We start from the raw sequence: 21,454 nt of genomic DNA, 5'->3' as shown, positions 1-21,454 counted from the left end.
TTCAAGGCTAAACGATCATGATTCTTCTCATGTGTGTGCAAAGGAGACAAACAGACAAGGCAAACAGGTCGTTTATGATGTCAAACCATGAATTTATTATTTTTCTGACTTACTCTTCATACATAGAGGCTTATGAGGTACAGAAAAAAACAAAGTGCTGAGACAAGGCTCCAAAATCACCATAGTTGAACTCCAAAAGTAAGTAAGCAACGTCCACTGCTACCATGACTGTGCCAACAGCAGAGACAAGTCAAACAAATTTTTTAAAATTGGGGCAAACCAGTGCTGTGGGTGCACCCTGTTGAGAAAAATAAAATAAAATCAGGGCTGTAATGGTGGTTTGTGCTGAAATTAGCAGATATGATATTACAGCTAATTTAGAAGGAGGAAGAGGGGAAAAGGGAAACATTTTCTAGATTGCTCCTCAGATTAAATATTCTCTTTCTGTCTGTGTGCATCTGTTGTGACGTTATATATACAGCATACTACAGCAGGGGGTGTTTTCCTCAAGCACTTTGGCCCTATCAAAAGAGCAACACACTGCTTGGGGAGTTTCCTGAGAGCTGGTAAGAGCAGGGCATGCTACTCGTCATGATCCGAGTCATTTACAGTACTAGATCCAGGGCTACAGTGTTCTCCGTTGCATGGCTTATATGGGACAGGAGGGAGCACGAGACTTGCAAAAAAAAAAAAAAAAAAGCAGAGAGAAAGCAGTAACATTAAGGTCACTAAAGGCTACACACAGCCAGAAGTTTAATCAGTAGATCCTCTTAAGTCCACCCCCTCCTCCTCCTCCTCTTCACCACCAGATTTAAGAGAGTGCTACAGCTCCAGTGATTGGATTGAACAGAGGAGCGTTCAGGTGCTTTCCACTCGGCGGAGAGAAAGCAAAGCGTACCTGCCAATTTTCAGCACATAACCACCAATAAGGCCCTGCCAGCTGCAATAACAAAAACAGTCATTAGCTCACACTGAAACACAACTCGGTAGGAAAATATAGTATAAAACTTTTTGTCAACTCTTGACTTGTACAAATAAAGAAAAACCCCAGAGACAGAAAAAGTAATGAGCGGTAAAGAAAACAAGTAGGCATTGCAAAAAAAAAAAAAGAAAGTGGTGACAAAGTGGCTAGTGTGATCAATGTTCAGTAAGTGTTTTATTTTGACTCTTTTATAATCATTTTATTAACAAAAATAGAAGCTTTGAGTTATCTTTGAAAAGCCAGCAAGCTCGGCCACCGGTTTAGGACTCGGGGGCCCGATGAAGTCTAGGATGAGTATAGTAGACAGCTCTGGTTTTGGTTTGGAAGGGACTGTACAGTAAGGGTACTATATACATAACATCCAACAGGATAGTCTACATACATTGAAAGGCTTCTATAGGCATTACATCAAATGCAAAAAAAAAAAAAAATCCATTTACAAATATTATCAGACAGCAAGATGAAAGAAATGTACAGTTGGAACTCTGTGGGCTTCATCTCCAAGCAAAAGTTGGCATTTTTCACGTTGCTTGAACATACAGATTAAATATAAGCCATTCTTCTTTTGGTTGATCATTTGAAGCCACCATTCACCTTTTGGCTCGTCTCCATGGCACAACAATAATTGAGCTCTCTCATAGTGTTTTTTGCAGATTTTGATTGAGTTTCAAACAATGCCTGCATGGCAACATTTTTTTTTTTCTCATCGTCTCCAAACAATGCTACAAAACAGGCTGTCACTGTGGGCATGGTGCTGCTGTGGAAACATCTGTGATGCAAGACGGAAAGGGTGAAATTATGAATGGAAACCTGCAGGCACAGAAGTTAGGACTTAACCTGAGCTAGTCCAGGAGGTGCAGAACCCATTGTAGCCTTCCAGTGTTGCATGGCTCAGTGCAGTCCCCCTACAGCCCCATTGCATTCCCATTATCAGCTAGAAACGTCAACTGCTGACGAGGAAAAATAGTGAAGAAAAGAACAAGGAGGGAAGAGGTAAGATGCTACGGAGAATGGGAGAAAAATGAAAATGGGAAAGGACACAGCAGAAAAAAAAGGCACAACTTGATAACAAATGCACAAGTTGTAAGCCAAGCACTAAGGAGCAGTGGACTGTAGAGAAGCTGAAATTTGAAGGAGACTCTACAGAGAAACCTCAGGGGGCTCTTTAGCCTGATAGAAAGTGGAGACATCACTACTGTGCGAGCACACCGAGCCCAATCGCCATCAAGGAGACGTCTGACCGGACCATGCAGCAGTTAAACAGCCCAGTTGTAGCAGGTTTTCAACAAGAAGCTGCTGCATTCACAACAAGCTTCTTAGTAGCAAGCAACAGTGTTTAGCAAGGGGAATTATAACAGTTTGACAAACCTATATTGAGTAACCATGGACATGTTAATCTGCCCGTAAGATGCCCCGTATGATCAGTCCCTAGCTCGCTGTCCTGACCAGCTAACGGCCTTGTCAATCACTCAGAAGCTAATGTGCAAACCACAAAAGTAATAAACAAAAAGAAAAATCCACCCGCACTATTCCAACGTGACCAATCCAAAGTGAACATTAGTGTCTTTTCTCCTTCATTTAGTCCCTGTTCAGTTCTGTGAGTGTGTGGTGACCGCCGACCCCGCCGCTCAGGATCGTTTGAGGTGTGCCAGCCTCTGCAGCAACTGCAACTGCCGGGCTTTCAGCTGCTTCCTCTCCTGAGCCTTCTGCCTCTCGCTGGCGTGCAGCTGCTGCAGGTACTCCGTGGCTCGTGTCAGGATCGCCACCTTCGGCGTCTTGGGGCAGTCCGCCAAGCCCGGGATCTCGTCCCGCAGCGACAGGAAGCGCGAGCGCAGGTCGTTCCTCCGCTTGCGCTCGAGGAAGTTGTGCGCCTTGCGTTTGTCTGTGTCCTCGCAGTCGGAGGATTGGGGGCTGGAGAGGTGGGAATGGAAGGGGGCCTTCGAGGGAGAGCATTGGGGATGGGAGCTCGAGGAGGAGGAGGAGGAAGAGGAGGAGGAGGGAGGAGACGAAGGTGACGCGGAGGAGGTAGGAGAGGAAGCGCTGAGGTTGGGGGACTCTGACCTGACTCCAGCCACGGTCGAGTGAGACCTCCTGCTGTCTAAGTTCTGAGGGGCGTGGCCGGGCCGAGGCTGGTAGTGATGAGAGTTCTGGTGCAGCTGGGCGGCCTGGGTGAAGGCCTCCTGCCGGACCCTCTTGCGAGGCGGCTCAACAGGCGTGGGGAGTGTGTCCGGGGAGGGCGCAGCGTAGTTGTGCTGCTGTTGGTGGATGGAGATGTGGAACCGCTTCATGCCGGGGTCGAGGGGGTCGGCCCGCACCGTTATGGTCACCGGCTTGCGGGTGTTGACCAGTCGCCGAGGTTTGCGTTGCTGCTTGTGCTCCACCGTTACCACGTCGATCTCCTCTTCGTCGTCATCTTTGTCGTCATCATCATCTGAAAAGGGAAAGAGGGAAGCTCGGTGAGATACAATAAACCTGGTGATGATACAGGCAGCAGCTAAAGATGGAAGGATGAGTCACACCAGGAGCCACCTCACCGGCCACACTCAACTGCCTCATAAACCAATTAAACGCTCCTGTTAAAAAAAAAAGAAAAAAGAAAATCTACATGATCTCACACTCACACACACACTCTCTCTCTCTCAGTGATGATTCACTGCATTAGGTCAGCTCCCTGAGTGGAAACTGGCTCTCTTCCCTCATGAGTTCCCGGTGAGGATGAGAGGCAGAGACAGGTTAGGTGAAGAAGTAAATCAGCAACCCCTCGACGTGCTAAAATGAGCAGAGTGATATCCAACGCTGCGCACGTTTAAAACCATTTGCCGCCTTATTTACTGGAGTGGAAGTGGGGTATTAAACATGAGGAGAGGTCTTATCGACTTGATTCCTGCCAACTGACTGACACTCCTGGGAGATTTTCACTGCTCTTGTAAATTGAAACACACTTTTGAAGTAATTGCACCTCTGTGTATTTGACTGCTCAGAAAGCACTGATCTCTACATAAAGAGGAGATGAACAAAGAGCTTTGGAGGAAGGGGGCACCAACAGCATTTATAAGACAAAAGATGACATCTCTTATTACAAGAATTCCCTCAAATAGCCCTATAATGGCTCTTTATTGGATCTTAAGCATACGTTTATGTCCTATAATTGCTCATTCTCCTCCTCTCTTTTGAGCGCAAATTATCCCCTGAAATGGTGTGAAACGGCACCTCGCAACTCAAAGAATTCTGTGGGCCTAGCTGACCTCCTAAATGGCTAATCCCGCTCTATTCACAGCCCGGGCTGGCTCGGACCAAATCCACCCACTGACACAATTGGCGCTGCGGCCTGTTGAGTGGAGGAATGCAGCAACAAGTTCCCTTTGTGACATTCCACACACCATTATGCATGGTCCAAGCTCGGCATCACATGGCCGCCCTACATACCAGCCTCGATCATATGGGGGGGAAAATGGAAAGAGTGGGTCTGGAATCAAGCCAGGAGGGATTTTTATTTATTTATTTGGTTTTGATTTTCCCTCCCTCCTTGTTATATAAAGTTCCAATAAAAAAAAAAAAAAATAATAATAGTAGTGAGTGCTCTCATTGAATTTGTGTCAAATGTGAGGCAGGGAGAGCAGCAAGGATATTGTTATCATAAGTCAGACTGGAGGAACAGGGAGAGGGAGCAGCTGGTCTGCTGGAGCCCTGCCAAGCAGCAGATGTTTCAATGGGCGTGTCGCTCTCTGGGCTTCAAGCATGTGTTGCATGCACCAAGGTAACGCAATGCAGTAATCATGTGCCACTGACAGATAATGGCTCATTAAAGCAAAATATAAACTACATGAGATAAGGGAATGTGACTTTTAAGGTCAAATAATGCTCAGGTCAAACATCTGTGAGAAAGTATTTGTATAAGATGTGTATGGTCACGGGAATAGAGAGATCGTTTTTATATAATTAAAGGAATATTACTTGAGAAAACCACCAAGAGGTAACTACACATTAATGATACACAGAGGCTCACTTCACCACAGTCACACTAGGAGTCAAAGAGGAGCTACTACAGCAACATGTCTGTCAAATATGTTGCATACAAATATGTTACTGACCTGATGAGTCGGTGTGAGACTCCGAACCAGACGACACTTGCTTCTTGCATCCACCGGTTAACGGGAAAGTGAGCACCGCAGCCGGGTCCACACAGTCCGCCGCCAGCCCGCTGAGAGCCGACGCGTCGGCGGGAGCACTCAGCGCTCTCCCCGGGGACGGGACGGCAGAGCCGGCTGCGACTTTGGCAGCGGCCCCCGTCCCGGGACAGGAGGCGCAGCGCTCCCCTACAACTCTCTCCAGCTGCTGTCCGGCCGAGAAGCCGCTCCACATGCAGTCCTGGATGATGATGGAGCTCAGGTTCCCGAAGGACTCATTAGCCGTGGTGAGCTTGCACGGCAGGTCCTGCTGCTGTTGCTGCTGCTGCTGTTCGTCCTCCTGCCCTAAGAACTGAGACACCCACTCCAGCTTGTCCCCCAGGGACGGGTACAGCAGCCCGACCCTGCCCGACCCTTCCACCGCCCGGATAGGCGACATGGGCGGGGTCGGTACCAGCTCGAATTTCTTCCATATGTCCTCGCTGGGCGCAGTGGACTTGAAGAAATCCTCGTCCGGGTCGTGGTGGTCGTCGTAGAAATAATGTTGGTAGTGGTCGAGGTGGTCCATGTCCCAGTTTTCATAACGAGGCGCGGTGGAGCTAATGCCCGGCATGGGGGCTGCAGGCACGGGGGTGAATCACTCCCTGTTCCCTCTGTCTGCGGAGAGATACACAGCCAACAGTTGGATGAGAACTGAGCCTCATTCTCATCAAAATAATCACAGCCCTGTCCGGAGACATGGTGCTGCATAATGCAGCTATCTGGGATGCATCATACTGGTTTAATTATATTGTTTGTTAAAGCAAAATACTGTCCCATACTGCTCAGAGGAAGACAAAGATCGGGATAAATAAGTGCCTGTATCAGGACATGATGTGCCAATTAAGACGAAAACAGTCATTAAAGGGTTAATGAGCAGCACAGAGACGCAAACCATGAGTTTAAATGCAAAGTGTGTGAAAGTTAAAGTTAAACTACTGCGTGTTGCAGCTGAGAAGTTCAAGTTTCGCAACAGTGTTTCATTACATAACACTGTTTTAGTAGTATACAGTGACAGAGAGGAGGAGAGGAGGGAGGGTTTCTATTTTCCGCTGACTGCTCGGCAGAAAATTAAATTAGATTGAAATAGATTAATTGGATAGACAGGTAGCCGTCCTGCCTGCCAACGAGCCTGGTCAGACCGGGGAGTCGTATGTAAAGCACTTTATGTGACTCCTCCTCGGTTCAACTCCTTATCAAGCTCAAACAATTCAGCTGCGACTGGGAGAGGAGGAAAAAAAACCGCGTCCATCAGTTAATTGAGCAGCAGACGCGCTGGAAAGCTGCGAAAACACAACTTCATGTAACCTGTGCCCCTGCTGCCGTGTGCGTTACGGTCACCATGCGTGACCAAAGAGAGTTGTTACCTGGTGTTGAGAGTGAAAAACCCTCCTGCGTCTTCATAGATCCGCCGTGCGCAATTTTTTAAGTGTCCAAAAAAAGAAAAGGCGCACGGTGACTCCTCGCGTTGGCTCAGTTCGGATGTGTCCCTCTCTGGTTCGGCTCGGTGTGTCTCTCTCAGGTTGTAAACAGTCGCGGGGGTAAATGAGTCCGGTTGGTCGCAGTCCCGCCGCTCACAGGGCTGGATAGGCTTTCGCTGTGGTCACTTTTCTTTGCCGACTACTGCACTATATGATCCGGGGGAAGGAGAGTTGGCTATTATGCATAAAAGGCGGGTCGTAGTAGGAGAACCACGCCTGCCGTTTAAAGGCGCAGTACACCCAAAACACACATTTACACACATACTGATGCGCCGCAGAGGGGACAGTTATGAGAGCTATGAGGGTTATATGACAGCGATTTCATAAGATGGCACGGTTCTGCTTTTGCAACAACCATGCAGACTTAAAGACAAAGTGTGTGCGTTTCTTTCGATGAAATGTTTCAGACTAGAGAGCAGTTAGGGGACAAAAACTGGGTCCCCAATTAGGGAAAAAAATGATTAGTGGGTCAGTGGTTAGGGTTAGGGTTGGGGTAAGTCTCCAGGAAATAAATTTAAATAAGTAAGTCCCCAAAAGTGACAAAAATCAACATGTATGTGTGAGAGAGACAAGCAATCGATTGATTTATCGATTCAGTGATCAACAATCCAACCATTTAAGATCACACACGGTCATGTTGTGTATCCATTTGATAATATATGTCAAGAAAATTACAAAACAATCACTTCCTTTGTATTTTTATCACAAAATCCAGTCGTGTCTTCTTCCTGTAAAACAAAATGCCACGTAAGCTTGTACCAACCAATTTCAACTCATAATAAAATGCCATCCACCATCGATCAGCTACAATTTCATGTCAGAAAGCCACCGCTGTAACAGAGTATTTCACTCATGACTGTACAAAAACACAACTCTATAATTTTGATTACTGATTTTGGTGAAACAGGATCATATTTTAATGGGACAATGTTTTCAGCTCTGCCTGAACCCTCGGTGAGTTTCCTGATGAACAGATGGCTTTACTTGTTGCTAAAGTAGCCACTAACAGCAGCTAATTGTACTGGGCTCCAGCTGCAACAACGGCTGGTTATAATTGTAATCTGTTTTCACTTTGTGAGTCTGTATGTGTGTTGGTCATCATGGCACAATGTGGTCCTGGAGACCCCTATTGTAACGGGAACGAGCACAGAAGCAGTTTTGAGTACTTTGCCAGGTGTCTGTCCGTCTGTCTGTCTGTGGACGGATTTTTTTCTTCATCACAAGCGTGCAAGATGCAGTCAGAAATATTTCCAGTTCTGTAGCAGCAGGTGTAATCCCATGGCAAGATTGTCTGGAGATTATCTGTTGGTTTTTCTTTTATGACCTTAAACAGAAAAAAGGGCTGGCAGTGTCCTCTGCAACTGACTGTGTTAAAGGGGCAGATGAAGCATCAAATCAAAATCATATCATGAACAGCTTTGGACAAGGATGCGATATTTGCTGGTATCACAAAGAATCAATATAAAATTGTATCCTGATGAAAGTGGTGATGGTGATACTGGTACACCCTGACTGGTAGTTCACCTGGTAGTTCAGTTCCAGTATGTGCAGCCATTTCCTGAAAAAGCCTGAAAATAATCTTTAAAAAGGGTAACCTCTACAAGCAATTATTGGTGTGTGTGTGTGTGTGTGTGTGTGTGTGTCCGTGCATGTGTGTGGCGGTCACAGTGATTTCATGTGGACATATGGCTGCAGTATCTGATGTCGTCCATGCATCTCATAGTCTCTGTAATCAATATCAAGCTTATGATGTAGAGCCCCCCCTCTGTGGTAGCAACGCTCTGTGTCTGCCATGTCATGTGTGGGCCTCCTCGACAGCTGCACATACACACACACTCCAACACTGCTGAAACACTTCTCGTGCCATATGAAGCCATCTCCACGTTGCCTCCCTCCAGCCATGAAACTATGCCACAATGAACTCTGCCACAGCCGCTCCCGAGGATGACGATCGAGAAACATCCTTCCTATAACCGCTCCTGTGAAGTTCCCCCTCCAGCTCGGCGGTGAAGCAGACAGCGTGAAATCCTTGTCTGTCCACCTCATCTTCCCATCAAACTCAGACACCCCCACCCACCCCCACCTCTTTCCCTCAAAACCCCATCTTCTGTCACTCATCCTCTGTTCTCCTCTCCTCAGTTTTACTCTTGCCTACTTTTCTCCCCCCACCCGTCCCCCTGCCCCCCTCTTGCGCTTTTATCCTCAGTCACCCCTGATCAAAAAGATCTTGACCCTACATGAAACGGGGAGACTTTGGAGGGTTATATCCTCCGTTTCCCAGGAGAGAGCCTACAAAGACAGAACTAACAGACTGGAGAAACAGAAGCGGCAATCTTTCAGTTTCACCATCTGTATCACTTTCTCTCTCTCAGCGCGTCCCGATCCTGATCCCTTTTTCTCTTGCCGCTTTTATCTCCGTCTTCTGCCTTACATACTTTGAGATGCCTAATCTGCCTCCCCGCTTTGAATTAATCATCAAAAGTGAATGGATGCAAGGACCAGCTCCTTGAAATGAAAAGAAAAGAATAAGTCTTTTTAGATATAAAATAAGTAGATTAAGCGAGTTGAACCACCTTCCTCCTGTTCTTTGAATCATTCACATGTACAAAACTATACACTTTCCTGTTTAAAGGCAACATGTCATGTAAATGTAATTGCAGATTCCCGCATGGATGGGTTGTGGTGGGGCTCAGAGGGAAATAGCTAATTTACAGCAATTCCCTGATGGATTAGTGAGTCTTGTTTGCATGAAAATAGGAGGGGTGACTTGTGATCAGAGCTGAACCTCTGATCTTTTCCCCTCATTTCTTTTTCTCTAAAAAATGCTCATACATAAAATACAAACATGAGAGAGACAGTCTCCCAGGATAAGTGAAACATTATCACTCATGAGGTACCAATTAAGTTGTATCTGCCCCCAGAACAGAGAAGCTGATATTGTTGATCTACACTATGCATATAAATATTTAACGTTATACTGCTGGTGTACAACAAATTAACAACAAACATAAATAATGCAAGCCTGGAAGACCGTTGTATAGTACGACATTTTCTTGCTGAGAGTTAGGTGAGAAGATTGATACTACTCTTGTGTCTGTATGGTAAATAAGAAACTACAGCCAGCAGCCAGTTAGCTTATCTTAGCATAAATACTGAAAATGGCTACCCCAGCTCCGTCTGAGTGTAAAAATAAAAAATATATATAAAGATGGCTACCAGAACTAGTAATATCGCATTTGTTTAACTGAAGACTAAAAAAACAACAAGCTCAGTTAAAAAAACAAAGTTATTTGCAGGACTATTTCATGTGTTTTAACCTTGTAGTTGCCAGGCAACCAGCAGCACCTCCAAGAAGTCACTGCTCAGTATTAGTTTGGGCCATGACTATTTCCCCCTTTTACTGCTATGCTAAAATAAGATAAGCTATGTCCATACGGACATGAGATTGATATCAAACTATGTCTATGGTTACATTTAGACCAACTAAAGCTTGATTTTTGCTTGTATCTATGTTGGACCTACGACGTAGCCTACACCGTAACCAGGAATACACCTCCCGAAAAACGTAACTGCACGTCGCAACAACGCAGACTGCAACGACCACTTGGTTACATTGCATTTCCGGCTGCTCCTCCTGTGCTTAGTGGTGGTGCTTGAACAGGAGATTGTGTGTAGTTTCCCTAGTAAACACACCGCTGCTCTTCTTGGGTTACACTCCTCCTCCGGCACCACTTTTGCTTGCTGGATTGTATTTTATACAAACAAGATTATAAGTGTATTACTATTTCAAACTATTACTTTAAAAGCTATGTCAAAACATTACTTCACCATCTATGACCTCAGTGTCCTGGTCCCTCTGTCTCTGCTCTCAACTTTTTCCATTGTCTATCACATACACACCCAAACATCTTCAGGGTATTAAAGGTGGGACAGCTCAGTTTGTAAATCCAAAGTATTCTGTCTGATTACAACACTCACACACAACAGTTGCTGTTTTCCTTTCATAATGGCCCTGCAGCTTTTGTTATAATGTGCACAGAATTGTGTTTCATTGTACTCTAATGTGGTTGCTTCTAGTCATTATATTAGATTAGCTGAAATGAGGCTGTAAATGATCCCCATGGGGCTGTCGCAGCAGCAGCAAAGTGCAGGATTTGACTTTATCATAAGGAATACTGCAGATGATAAAAGTGATCACGCTCATTGCGCCAAGAGAGAGACAGACTGTGCAGCAGACATAGAAGGAAAAGAAGAAAGAAATGCAGTTTTACTTGAATAAGCGTGTGTGTGTGTTTTAAATATGCATACGCCAGCTGATCAGATTTATCCGACACGATGTTAATATCTACATAACTGGTAATAACTCAGTGTGTGTGCAAAGAGATGATTTGTTGAACTGAGGCAGGAAGTCAGGACCAAAGACGGGCTGGAGCTGGACAAAGGAGTGATGGAGAGACAGGTGGAGAGATGACAAAGGTCGACCCCGCCTCTTCCTGGGTCACCCTTCATGTCATTCCTTGAACAACCCCCGCTCCACCCGACTCTGACCTTCCAGACTGATCAATGAACACCTAGTCTGGGACACACCCATCAGCGCGTCTGTGGCGTCTGGGCGGCCACAGGTTCACTTCATGTAATCTGGGAGGCTGGGAAAGAAAAATGACAGCTGCTACCCACTGGATGGTGTTGACCTCCTACCGACATACTAACCACACACACACACACTCACACACATGAAAAGGGAGAGGATTGCCTTTCATTCCAGATGCTCATTACATCAAGCTATACCACACCAAGCTGCCCACACACATACATATACACATGATTACTCTTTCTCTGTCTAACCCTCCACCTCATCCTGAGGCTTCTGTTTTTGACAGGGTCAGTTCAGCCAAAATACAAAAATGCAATTCTCTCACTTGGTGTCTAGAAATGGGATTTCCGTTAGTTTCATCCAAATTGTTTCTGACATTTCTGCCTCCACTCAAGTAAATCTGAACTCCATTAGAATTTTGAAATTTGTTTTGCACTGCTCTCAGCATAACCTTTCATTTAAAGAATTCAAAACCACAATTTCTTTCCAATAACAGCATCCTTGTTACTGTGGATGATCCACAGAGCACAGTTTCTCCAGCTGTTCACAGTGAGGCACAAGTGAGGATTATCCAGAGTAACAGGGCCACCTATATGCCTTTAACACTGGACAAAAAATCTACTAACAGCTGGCTTTTGTCTTAAATGAGAAACAGGTGCGATTGGCATTCACTCCCAGGGTCAAAGGACTCTGCAGGAGTAACGGGCATTTATTGACTCCAGCTTTGAATGACAGTGATAGTAACCTGACAACTGCATGGACTAATTTTCGCCCCTTTGCCAGCACAATGCAATTACAAGTGTTGAAGTTCTGGACGTTGACTCAATACTCACTCTGTCGCGAACATCGTTCGTTCAGCATTTGAAAGGCAGACTAAAGAAAACATAAAACACAGTATTCGTCATGTCACTGGCCTCCATGCTGCCTTCTGCTGTTCTCTGTTTCCTGGTGTCGAACATGATGCACCTGGAAAAAAAACAGACAAACTGAAAGACAAACTCATCTACTGGCAGTGGAAAAGGAGTCAATTGCCTATTTTTAGTGTGTTTAACCGCATTTAAAAAAATCTGCATATACAGGACTTTGTGCAAATTTTGTAAGAGTAAAAATGCTTTTGTGTTGCTGCTGAAATTTTTTAATGTAATTTTTACTATGAAAACCACACATCATATTCCATTTACTTCTGTTTTACTTCAGAGATGGATATTGCAAAATCTGGATAAATAAAACCAAAACTATTTGCATTTTTTGTCATTTGTGGTTGTTTTTCGCTGACTTCCTGTCTGTTTCCGCCCTGGTTCCCAAAGTCTGTTGGGATTTTTGAATTGGATTTTGGTTTATCGTGGAAAATAAGCTCTGTGGCAAACACAAGTTTATGACACTTAGACGTTTTGTTCAGCAAGATAATCTTCACAGATGAACACCACTACACAATTACCATACACGTTTTCTATAAATTCATCAATCTACAAGTTAGTTAAGTTAGTAAAGTTAGAGTTAGAAGAGTTTGCAACTAAAGTCAGACTGTAAAGACAGACTAGTGAGTAGGAGAGTCTACGTGTCAGCACAATGACGTTTAATGTCCCCTATCGACTTCTGTCATCTTATTTAGACGCTCATCAGCGACTGCCGTTTTTAAGACACGTAGGCTCTTTATAATTCAACTGTGGGACATTTAATGATGTATTTTATGTCATAGATCAAAATGTGTGAACATCTTAAGCCTGTGGTAACAACAGACCTTATTTCAAGTTAACAAAAAATCATTCAAAAAACTCATCGACTTTGAGACAATGGAACAGAAAGAGCTAAAATGCAGCTCTTGTGTGTTTTTGCACTCATTACTTACAGCACTGTATTGCCGGACAGCAGCAAACAGGAGCATCCTGCTTTCTGCATGTTCACAAATACACAGGATTGCCTGATTGGATGAAGTGGACAGGGATACCAGATAATTTCTTTTCTCTTTTACTACATGAGTGGGTGGAGGGGAGACAAGGTCTACTGACCGAACACTCTGTAACAGTGATTACTGTTGGAATAAAGAGCGATTTAACACGTACTTTAACAGAAAAATATCACTTCCAGCTGCTTTAAAGGCCCTGACAACCTGTTGTCTCAATCTGCTTCTTACTGAGTGATGGAGTCCTGCCTGCACACACACATTTCTGCCAAAGTTATAACACTTTTGGTTCTTTCACAAGGGAGAGTTCCTTATTTGTGATGTCACATATTCCCGTGCACCAATCAGACTTTAGAAACACGTAAGTCAATATCAGATGGATCAGATTTTTTTCAGTGATCGATTAATATTTATTCATAGAAATATTTAGGGTTCCCCGAACCTCAACCAGGCTATAAAATGTGTATATATGAGCTTTCCAGTAAAGTGTGGGAGAAGATTTTCCGTTGAACCAGAAAATCAAAGCAGGAAATACAGCGAGCCATTAATTTAGTCTCCCTCTGACTCGGTCCTGCAGTATATCTTTGCCTCTGCAATCTGTGTATATCTCCCTGTGTCACTGGGTGTCATGTTTCCATAATTATTTGTGTATAACCGCATCTGTGCAAAACCAACAGCTGTGTGTAATCAAATGAGAAATTGATTTTAATCAAAGGGCAGCACAGCTAATGATTAGCAGTTATAGAAAAAACATCAAGGTGGCAGGAAATCCATTCAGCCTGATGAGGATACGACTGAACACTGAATACCAAGAGTGGGTGAACCTCATTGCTCTCACATGAGGCGAACAAACTTTAATGTGCTGGCAGGTAAATCAACTTTCTACATGCGTGTGTGTGCACGAGCACATAGCAGCCCAACCCAAATAACACACACACACACACATCAGCAGCACTGAGTGACAAGCTGTTGTAACTCAGTTGCTCCTCTTCTTTCTTCAGTGACTTTTATTACATTCTGGGTGGAAATCAATTCTGGAGGAACAGGCTGTCAGCACAGACTGTACCCTGGAGAGACACAGAGAAAGAGAGAGAGGTGAAGACAGAGGGTGTGAGTGTAAAAAAGAGAGGGGTATACAGTATGTGTGTCAGAAAGCCGGTGAAAAACAAGTGTCTGCGGGAGAGGAGGGAGAGAAGAGTAAGAAGAGGGGGTACGACAGAGAAAGATGCCGGGCAAAACAATGAATTAGAGGAGGACGTAAAGAATGTAGAGACAACTGGGGAAAGGGGGGGAGGAGGAGGTATTATATATCAGGGGAAAGAGGGGGAGACAGAAGGGGGAGAGGAAAAAGAAACAGTCCGATGAAGATTCGCGGAGGTGAAGAAATAGCAGTTCACAGGAACAGACTTGAAGAAAATGATGCAATTACATAACTGATATTTGGCAGGGCAGTGTTATTGAGCATTCTTGAAGCATTGCACTCTCTGACACACACACACACACACACACACACTGACAGATACGTACACAAACTGTCACACACACACACAGTCAACACAGAGAACAGATAATCCCATGTATATGCATACAAACCGTAGTAAATAAATGCAACCAAATAGTAGGCTGCTATTGTCTCCTCTGAGGAATCGCCTGCTGTTTTGCATTACATAACGTAAATGCAAAATGTCTGGGAAATTATCAGTGTGTGTGTGTGTGTGTGCATGAGAGAGAGAGAGAGAGAGAGAGAGAGAGCTGATTGTTTTGAATGTGTCTGCAGGGTCGGGAGGCACTTCTGCTCTGGTGATTACTTTTTGGCTTGTCGCTCTCTGCCAGAATATTGGTCATGAAGTCGTCATCTGATTAACGCCTATTATTCCAAAATGTTTTCTTAAATTGGCACAAGTTTTGTTTTGGTCTTCAGCATTTCAGGCATCCAGTCATTAGTCATTACCAATGATGCACTAACAAATATAAAAGGTGTGTAAAGAACATGTGGCGTCCAGCTGCTGATGGACAAAACCTTAAGTCGTAAACAGTCCAACATTCAGCAGACATTACATTGTTATCACTGATTTGTGCGTGACAGTCTCACATTTTAACGTGTTTCAATGTTGCATTCCCTGATTTGATGGCATATGACCTCTGAAATTCCAGCAGCAAAGTTGCTGATGTTAACATAAAGCCTATACAGTGCTGCTAGTTGCCAGGTGACGAAGGCAGTGTTCCCTTTTGATCCGATGACTTGATTGATCACATGAAGTTCTGAACAAATTGTGAGTGTCCTTGCTTTTCTATTTCCATCAGATAAATGGCAACAGGCATGGTGATGATACCAGAATTGCCACGGTAACGCAAGAGAAATAGATGAAGATGAAATATTCGTGTCTGTTGACATATACGCCATTGACGTCTACTGAAGACGTATCAGGGTCTTGACATATTTCAACTCGAGGGAAAGGGGTAAAAATTGGAGATGGAATTGGGCCATGATCCTTTGTCAGAATTAAAGTATTGATTAGGGCGCTTCACATGCGGTGCTGTCTCAAATCCAGCATCTCTGTGTGCCTGTACTGTTTTTGGCACATTGCATGAATCCCTCACCCACTGTGTCCTCTCTGCAGCAGATCAGAACATCCTGTTCAGTAGTGAGACATCTAGTGGTGGGAACTAATGTTCTGATTCCTGACTACTTGACTGTCACACTAGCCTTGAAGCTGAAAATGCCCAGAGACAGCAGCTCTATTTTGTCCGCAAGTTTCCTTCTTTTATTCATGCACGATCAGTCCAATTCTGTAGCTCTGTGTTTTGATCACGATGTTCGAACTGTGGATTGTGTTCAGCACATGAGGGCAAATAGTTGTCAAGGCAGCCACATTTAAATGTGATAATTCTCTATGTACACTGGAGCAGAAGCGCTGTACCAATTCATCCAAGAATTTACAGACAAAGAAGTGTGAGCTGTAGCTGCAGCCTTGAATGTGCTTACCGTGCACTGACAAGACTAGTCCTCACTTGGTTTTTGAACACAGTGGAGATGTAACCTTGACAAGCCGATACAGAATGTACGTATGTGCAGACAACAAAATCTTGGCAAACGCTTTGATGCAGAGCAGATGTCATGCTGCCTGCAGCCAGAATAAAACATCCACAATAACACCGTAAAATGCTCCAACTGAAGTATTCTAAATAGTGGTCTTCTTTTGAAGCCCCCTTTTGAGACTCTGACACCTAAATGTCTCTGAGATGTCAGTCTGTAAAACTGCTTTTTAATGTTTTCCAAGTTTCCAACCATGGAAATCCCTGTCAAACAATGTCCTGTCAACATTTCCTGCCAGATGTTTTTTACCCATAAGAGGGTCACATGTGGCAGCATCAGGTATAGTCGCTCGTGAAACACCCACACCCAGCACAGACAGACAGCTCTGTCACTCATATTCACATTTATGGGCAACTCCATGTCTCTACTGACCTGCGTTCGTTTGGACTGTTGAAAAGAATCCATTCAAAGTGACAGCGCTAACCCGATGTGTGCAGGTGACACATTTAAAGCTGCACTAATCAATATTCTCACGTATTTAAAGGGTTAAATGTCAACGCGTAATGTGAAAGGGGTTGCTTGAGGGAATTATCACCCGTTTCTGCAGTTCATCAGCTCTCATTTTAGCATCCTTCCGCTCACTGTTTACATCACCTCAGGTGTTGTTTCCAGCTGCAGCAGGCGCCTTTTTTCAGAGAATAAAACCTCTGATGAACCCATTGCTCACATACCTGCTCTGACTGGGTGTTGTCCTCAGGCGTTGGTGGAGAGCGAAGACATTATTGGAATATTGGACATACATTTGCGAGGTAGTCAGACGCACGACTTCAAATGAATGCTAATGTTGCTCCTTGTCTGCTGAATGTGCAAATAGACCAATGTTAAGTAACACATATACATTTCCAGAGTGTATGCTGACTTCAGCACGCTCTAATCAAATGCTTTGAGCCGTAGATATTTGAGGTAAGGGTTAAAGGTATCATTTGTTTGAAACAGACAGAATTTGAAGGTAGCTGCCATTAGCAAGTAGCTAAGTCAGCCTGTAGTGCAATTTTACATGATCGGGTAGTCACCACGGTCAACGGGGCTCAGTCTATTGAGCACGACTGGACACCAGACATGGACTGAACACAGCTTCAGAGACCAGTAGATGCCAATTTGAAGACAGTTGACACAGTAAGGAGGTGATTTACAGAGGCCCTGATCAGGACTATGACTCCAGTACAAGAAGACGCAGCAGGCGGGGACAGAAGAGGCATGAAGCGGCAGAGGAGCAAGAGAGTCGGCCATTAGCAGCAGCAGGCAAAAATGACGTCTAAGAGTTGGAGTATTATTGATGTTGAGTTAGAATGAAGTGTGTTTAATGAAGCGGTAACAAGGAAGGTAGTTCAGTAAAAGAGAGAAACTTGGATTCAGAAGGTGTACGGTTGTATTTTTCTTCCTAGTAAGGAAAATAGGTGTAAAAATATCTCCTTTCTTGACATTTTGTGAGTTTATTTTGTGAACTTATGAGACTAAATAGCGAAATTGCTGCTTTTACATCTCCCAGCTAAAGCTACGGACTGAACTATCGGACAATCGGCCCTTGTGGTACAAAGTGACGGGCCGCGGCTCTGCAATACAATACATAGAGGTCTTTGACATAATGTCACACTCTGTTGATAAAAGTAGTAAACTCAAAGTCTGGCCATACTTTCCAAATTGCCCCTTTAAATGAAAGGTTGGGTTAGTTTCAGACATTGCCAGTGAAGTCAGGATTTCTATGAGGCCTGAAAGGAAGGTGTGCCTGTGAGGCTGACCACTATGGAAGCCTAGAACAGCCATGCTGGCAATAATGTTTTTTAGCAAAACAATATAAAAAGCTTTGTTATCTTGAGATAACGAGATAATCCCCCTGTTATCACAAGAAAACAAAAGGTTGTTTCCTTTTTTTACATATAATATTTATCAGAGATCAGGAGTGCCATGCCAGCATGTATAATTATCGTTTGACCTCGGCATACAGACTCTGTTCATCCGTAGAACAGAGTCAGAAAGTTTTATTTTAGTCTATAAATTGTTTGTTGCTCCTCCACATGATGAGATGGGTTTGGTGTTTCATGGGGCGCTACACGGCTAAATTTCTTAAAAGCTAACACGACTGTTTAAGCTGCTGTGTTGTAGAGATAATAAGCAGGCTCAGCCTTTGTTGGTGAGACAAGATACAGGATTTACAGCACATAATTCACAACAAAAAATCCTCAAGTAATCCAATTAGTGCAAATCTGTGGCATCTCAATTTAGGGGTGAGGCATTTTTCTTTGTCTGACTCAGGTTAATAAGAATGGTGTATTTCTACAAGAAGAGCTCACCTCTGGCAGCTTTTAAAGGAAGGATGGGGGTGCTGGATGTGTGCAGCCACTGCTGAATTCTGCTCCTGAGCTGGTCCTCTAGCCTGAGGGCAGGAGAGGCAGGGATGTGTGGTAACCTACAGATGGGCGCCCAGACACAGATGGGCACACACACACACGCACGCACACACACACACACACAAAGGGCCCTGCAGAGAGATCAAAAGAGGGAGTGTGGCTTTGGCCTGTCAACAGTGAAGACTGATAGACGGAGGCATCTGTGGTGGTTGGAGAGCAGAGGAAGTTGAGAGAGGAAGAGGAGAATGGTGCATTATCTTCAAATCACCATCACGTTCACTACAAGGAAAACAATATCTGGATCTGCTAGAGGGTTAAATTGACTTTTAGCACATTTATGTTGATTCCTGTGTGAAAAAAAGGTATAACTGACCCTATTGGTCTGACTAAACTCAGTCTTATTTCCATCATGACAGCTTTCAGATGAGCTATTTGTAATTCAAATGAACCAACCCTGTCACGGCAGCCGAGATGGGAAAACCGCTGCTGTTTTCTTTCTCCATGGGCTCTTGTCAGAAATGTACAAGCAGTAAACATAGTTGCCCACACAACGGGGGAGGATAAGTGGAGATGAAAGGAAACGAGAGAGACCACCTTGCCTCATAATTATTCCTAATTAAGATTAATTGCCTTTTGGAAGGGGGGGTAATTCCTATTGGCCCTGTGGGTGTGATCTCCCACACAAGGATGATTCAAAACAAAACAAGCCTGTCGACACAGTTCGCCTCAGTTGTTAGCATTATCTCAGAGTACAGAGCCTGATTTATTTCAGTACACTGGTACATTAATCTCAGTGAGATCTCTGAGAATGTTTATTTAGCTGGAATACTGGAAGCATGTTTGCAGAGTGATCAGCAAGTCAACAACCACCAAGATGTCGAAAATCTCCCATGTAAAGCTGCTGTTTTCAATGCTTTTATAACATCAGTGGATAACATGGCTACCCGTAGTGATGATCCACAGAGAAATATCACGCAGCTCTGATAATAACTCTGTTTCTTTAAGGGGCGTTTTAGCATCTTTCAGCTCATTGTTTTTGGTTTTCAGGCCAGCAACTTGTTTCTGTTCACTCTCATCAGTCTTATCAACTTTATATCCAGATGCAGCAGGTGACTGTTTTCAGTGAAAAAGAAAAGCTCTTAAAACCCAATGTACACTACCTGACCAGCACCAAAAGACAGACGATTAAAGATTCCTTAGTCAGGTAATGGGTTTAGGGACTAGAAACATTTGCATTTTTCTGCCTCAGGCACGGCTGTCAATAGTCTTGCTCGTGACCAGGACAAGATAATCTCCCAAGGCCCCTCCAGCACATTATTTTAATGGTTAGAGATTATTTTAAGAATGCAGGGCCAAGGACAGCTGACCTGGTGTTCCCCCCGCTGTCGGTGGCCCTAGCCTCAGGAGTTGGTGGAGACCAACAACAGAGCTAAAATGAAGTAAATATTGTACATTCACCCGTTGGCCAGAAACATGTTGCCAACTGCAGGGCTAATGTTACTCTATGTCTGCGTAAATAAGCAAATAAACAATTAATGCAGCTTTAAGTACTAATTTTATGCTGTAACATGTATAACACACATTTCCACGGATTAGATCCAGATATTAATAAACTACATACTTCCATAAGGTTGAGAGACTCAATAGAGACAGATTAAAAATGGAATGGTCTAAATCAAGCAGACTAGGCCCAGATATCCTGACTCTTAGGGGTGCTTTCACATCTAACCACGTAACTGCTTCGTTTGGACTGGTGTGTGTTCAAAGCTAAATTACTAATAAATCCACCTGATGATTGTAAACTGTTCGATCTGCAGCCAAGCTGCGTGTTTATGTATCATGTATGCACGTCAGCGTGGGGATTTCCCTGATTAATTGGTCAAGAGCTGGTAAAACTGCTTTGCTATATCCTACTCTGTGTATTTGTCAGTTCATTAAAAGTGTGTGGCATCCATCCCACGCTAAAAAGCCCTGCATCATACCTGTAAACTGCCTTCTTTTTGTCATTAGTCACAGTATGTGGTCGATTTGCAGTCAAATAATACTATGCTATAAATCAGTTATTTCTTCATGAACATAAATACACATCAGAAAAGTGCTGCATAAACCACTTCCCTTAGGTTGTTACCGCAACCCTTAGGTTGTAAAAAGTCAATGTGATCAGGAACCGGAACTTGATAAACAGGTGTGAAAACACTCTTAATCCCTGATATTGGTCAAGCTTAAAAAAATCCTACATTTCCCATAATGCATTGTGACAGAGTACTTGTGATTACAACGCCACACCCCAGTTTGTAACTCAGGTTTTCTGTCATAAATTCTTCGAGCTGATATAACCCTGATGACATCATTATGACATAATCAGGGTTATTTTTTATTTTCTCCTTTAGACTGAGAAAGCTCCTACAGAGCCATCTCACTGTAATATTTGTCGATTGTACATAATCGACTTATCTGGTATACTTATCTGCGCAAATATAACACAGTCCAGGAAAAGTGCATACAGCGCTCACTCTCACTGTTATAAAGTATGATTCTGCTCCCTGTTAATGATAACTACTATGCTGACAGGACTCAACTGTGCATGTGAAGTATCATTAGGTGACGATGGTTTTCCTTTTTCAAACAGCAGAAGATGATAGACCACCACTTCCAATCACATCCGATCTCTTGTGCGGTGCAACGAGAAGAAAATCCAATTCTCTTTTTGCGTAATGACAGGTGATCTGACAGGAGAACACTTATCTCATCTGTCTTCTTGGAAAAAAAAGCAGTGCTGTGAGTGTGATGATGCTCCCATGTGCAGCATGAGAACGTGTGCAGAGGGAGAGAACTGCTGAAATAACTGAACTGCCACACATGGCCCAGAGGAATTGTGGGAGT

General features: G+C 43.9%; 1 protein-coding gene across 1 annotated transcript; it reads right to left on the bottom strand.

Annotated features, from left to right (window-relative positions):
• Positions 1–1,137: 1,137 nt before the first annotated feature.
• On the bottom strand, positions 1,138–6,782 carry myclb (MYCL proto-oncogene, bHLH transcription factor b). Its single transcript, XM_073463611.1, has 3 exons — positions 6,516–6,782; positions 5,074–5,766; positions 1,138–3,413 (listed from the first exon to the last, which is right to left on the bottom strand). The coding sequence occupies exons 2-3, from the start codon at positions 5,720–5,722 to the stop codon at positions 2,611–2,613; spliced, it is 1,452 nt and encodes a 483-aa protein (XP_073319712.1). The 5' UTR covers positions 5,723–5,766; positions 6,516–6,782; the 3' UTR covers positions 1,138–2,610.
• Positions 6,783–21,454: the final 14,672 nt, after the last annotated feature.

The sequence above is a fragment of the Pagrus major genome, chromosome 3, assembly GCF_040436345.1.
Source record: "Pagrus major chromosome 3, Pma_NU_1.0".
Lineage (NCBI taxonomy): Eukaryota > Metazoa > Chordata > Actinopteri > Spariformes > Sparidae > Pagrus > Pagrus major.
The sequence above is the reverse complement of the archived record's forward strand: the minus strand, read 5'-3'. Positions and strand labels throughout refer to the sequence as shown.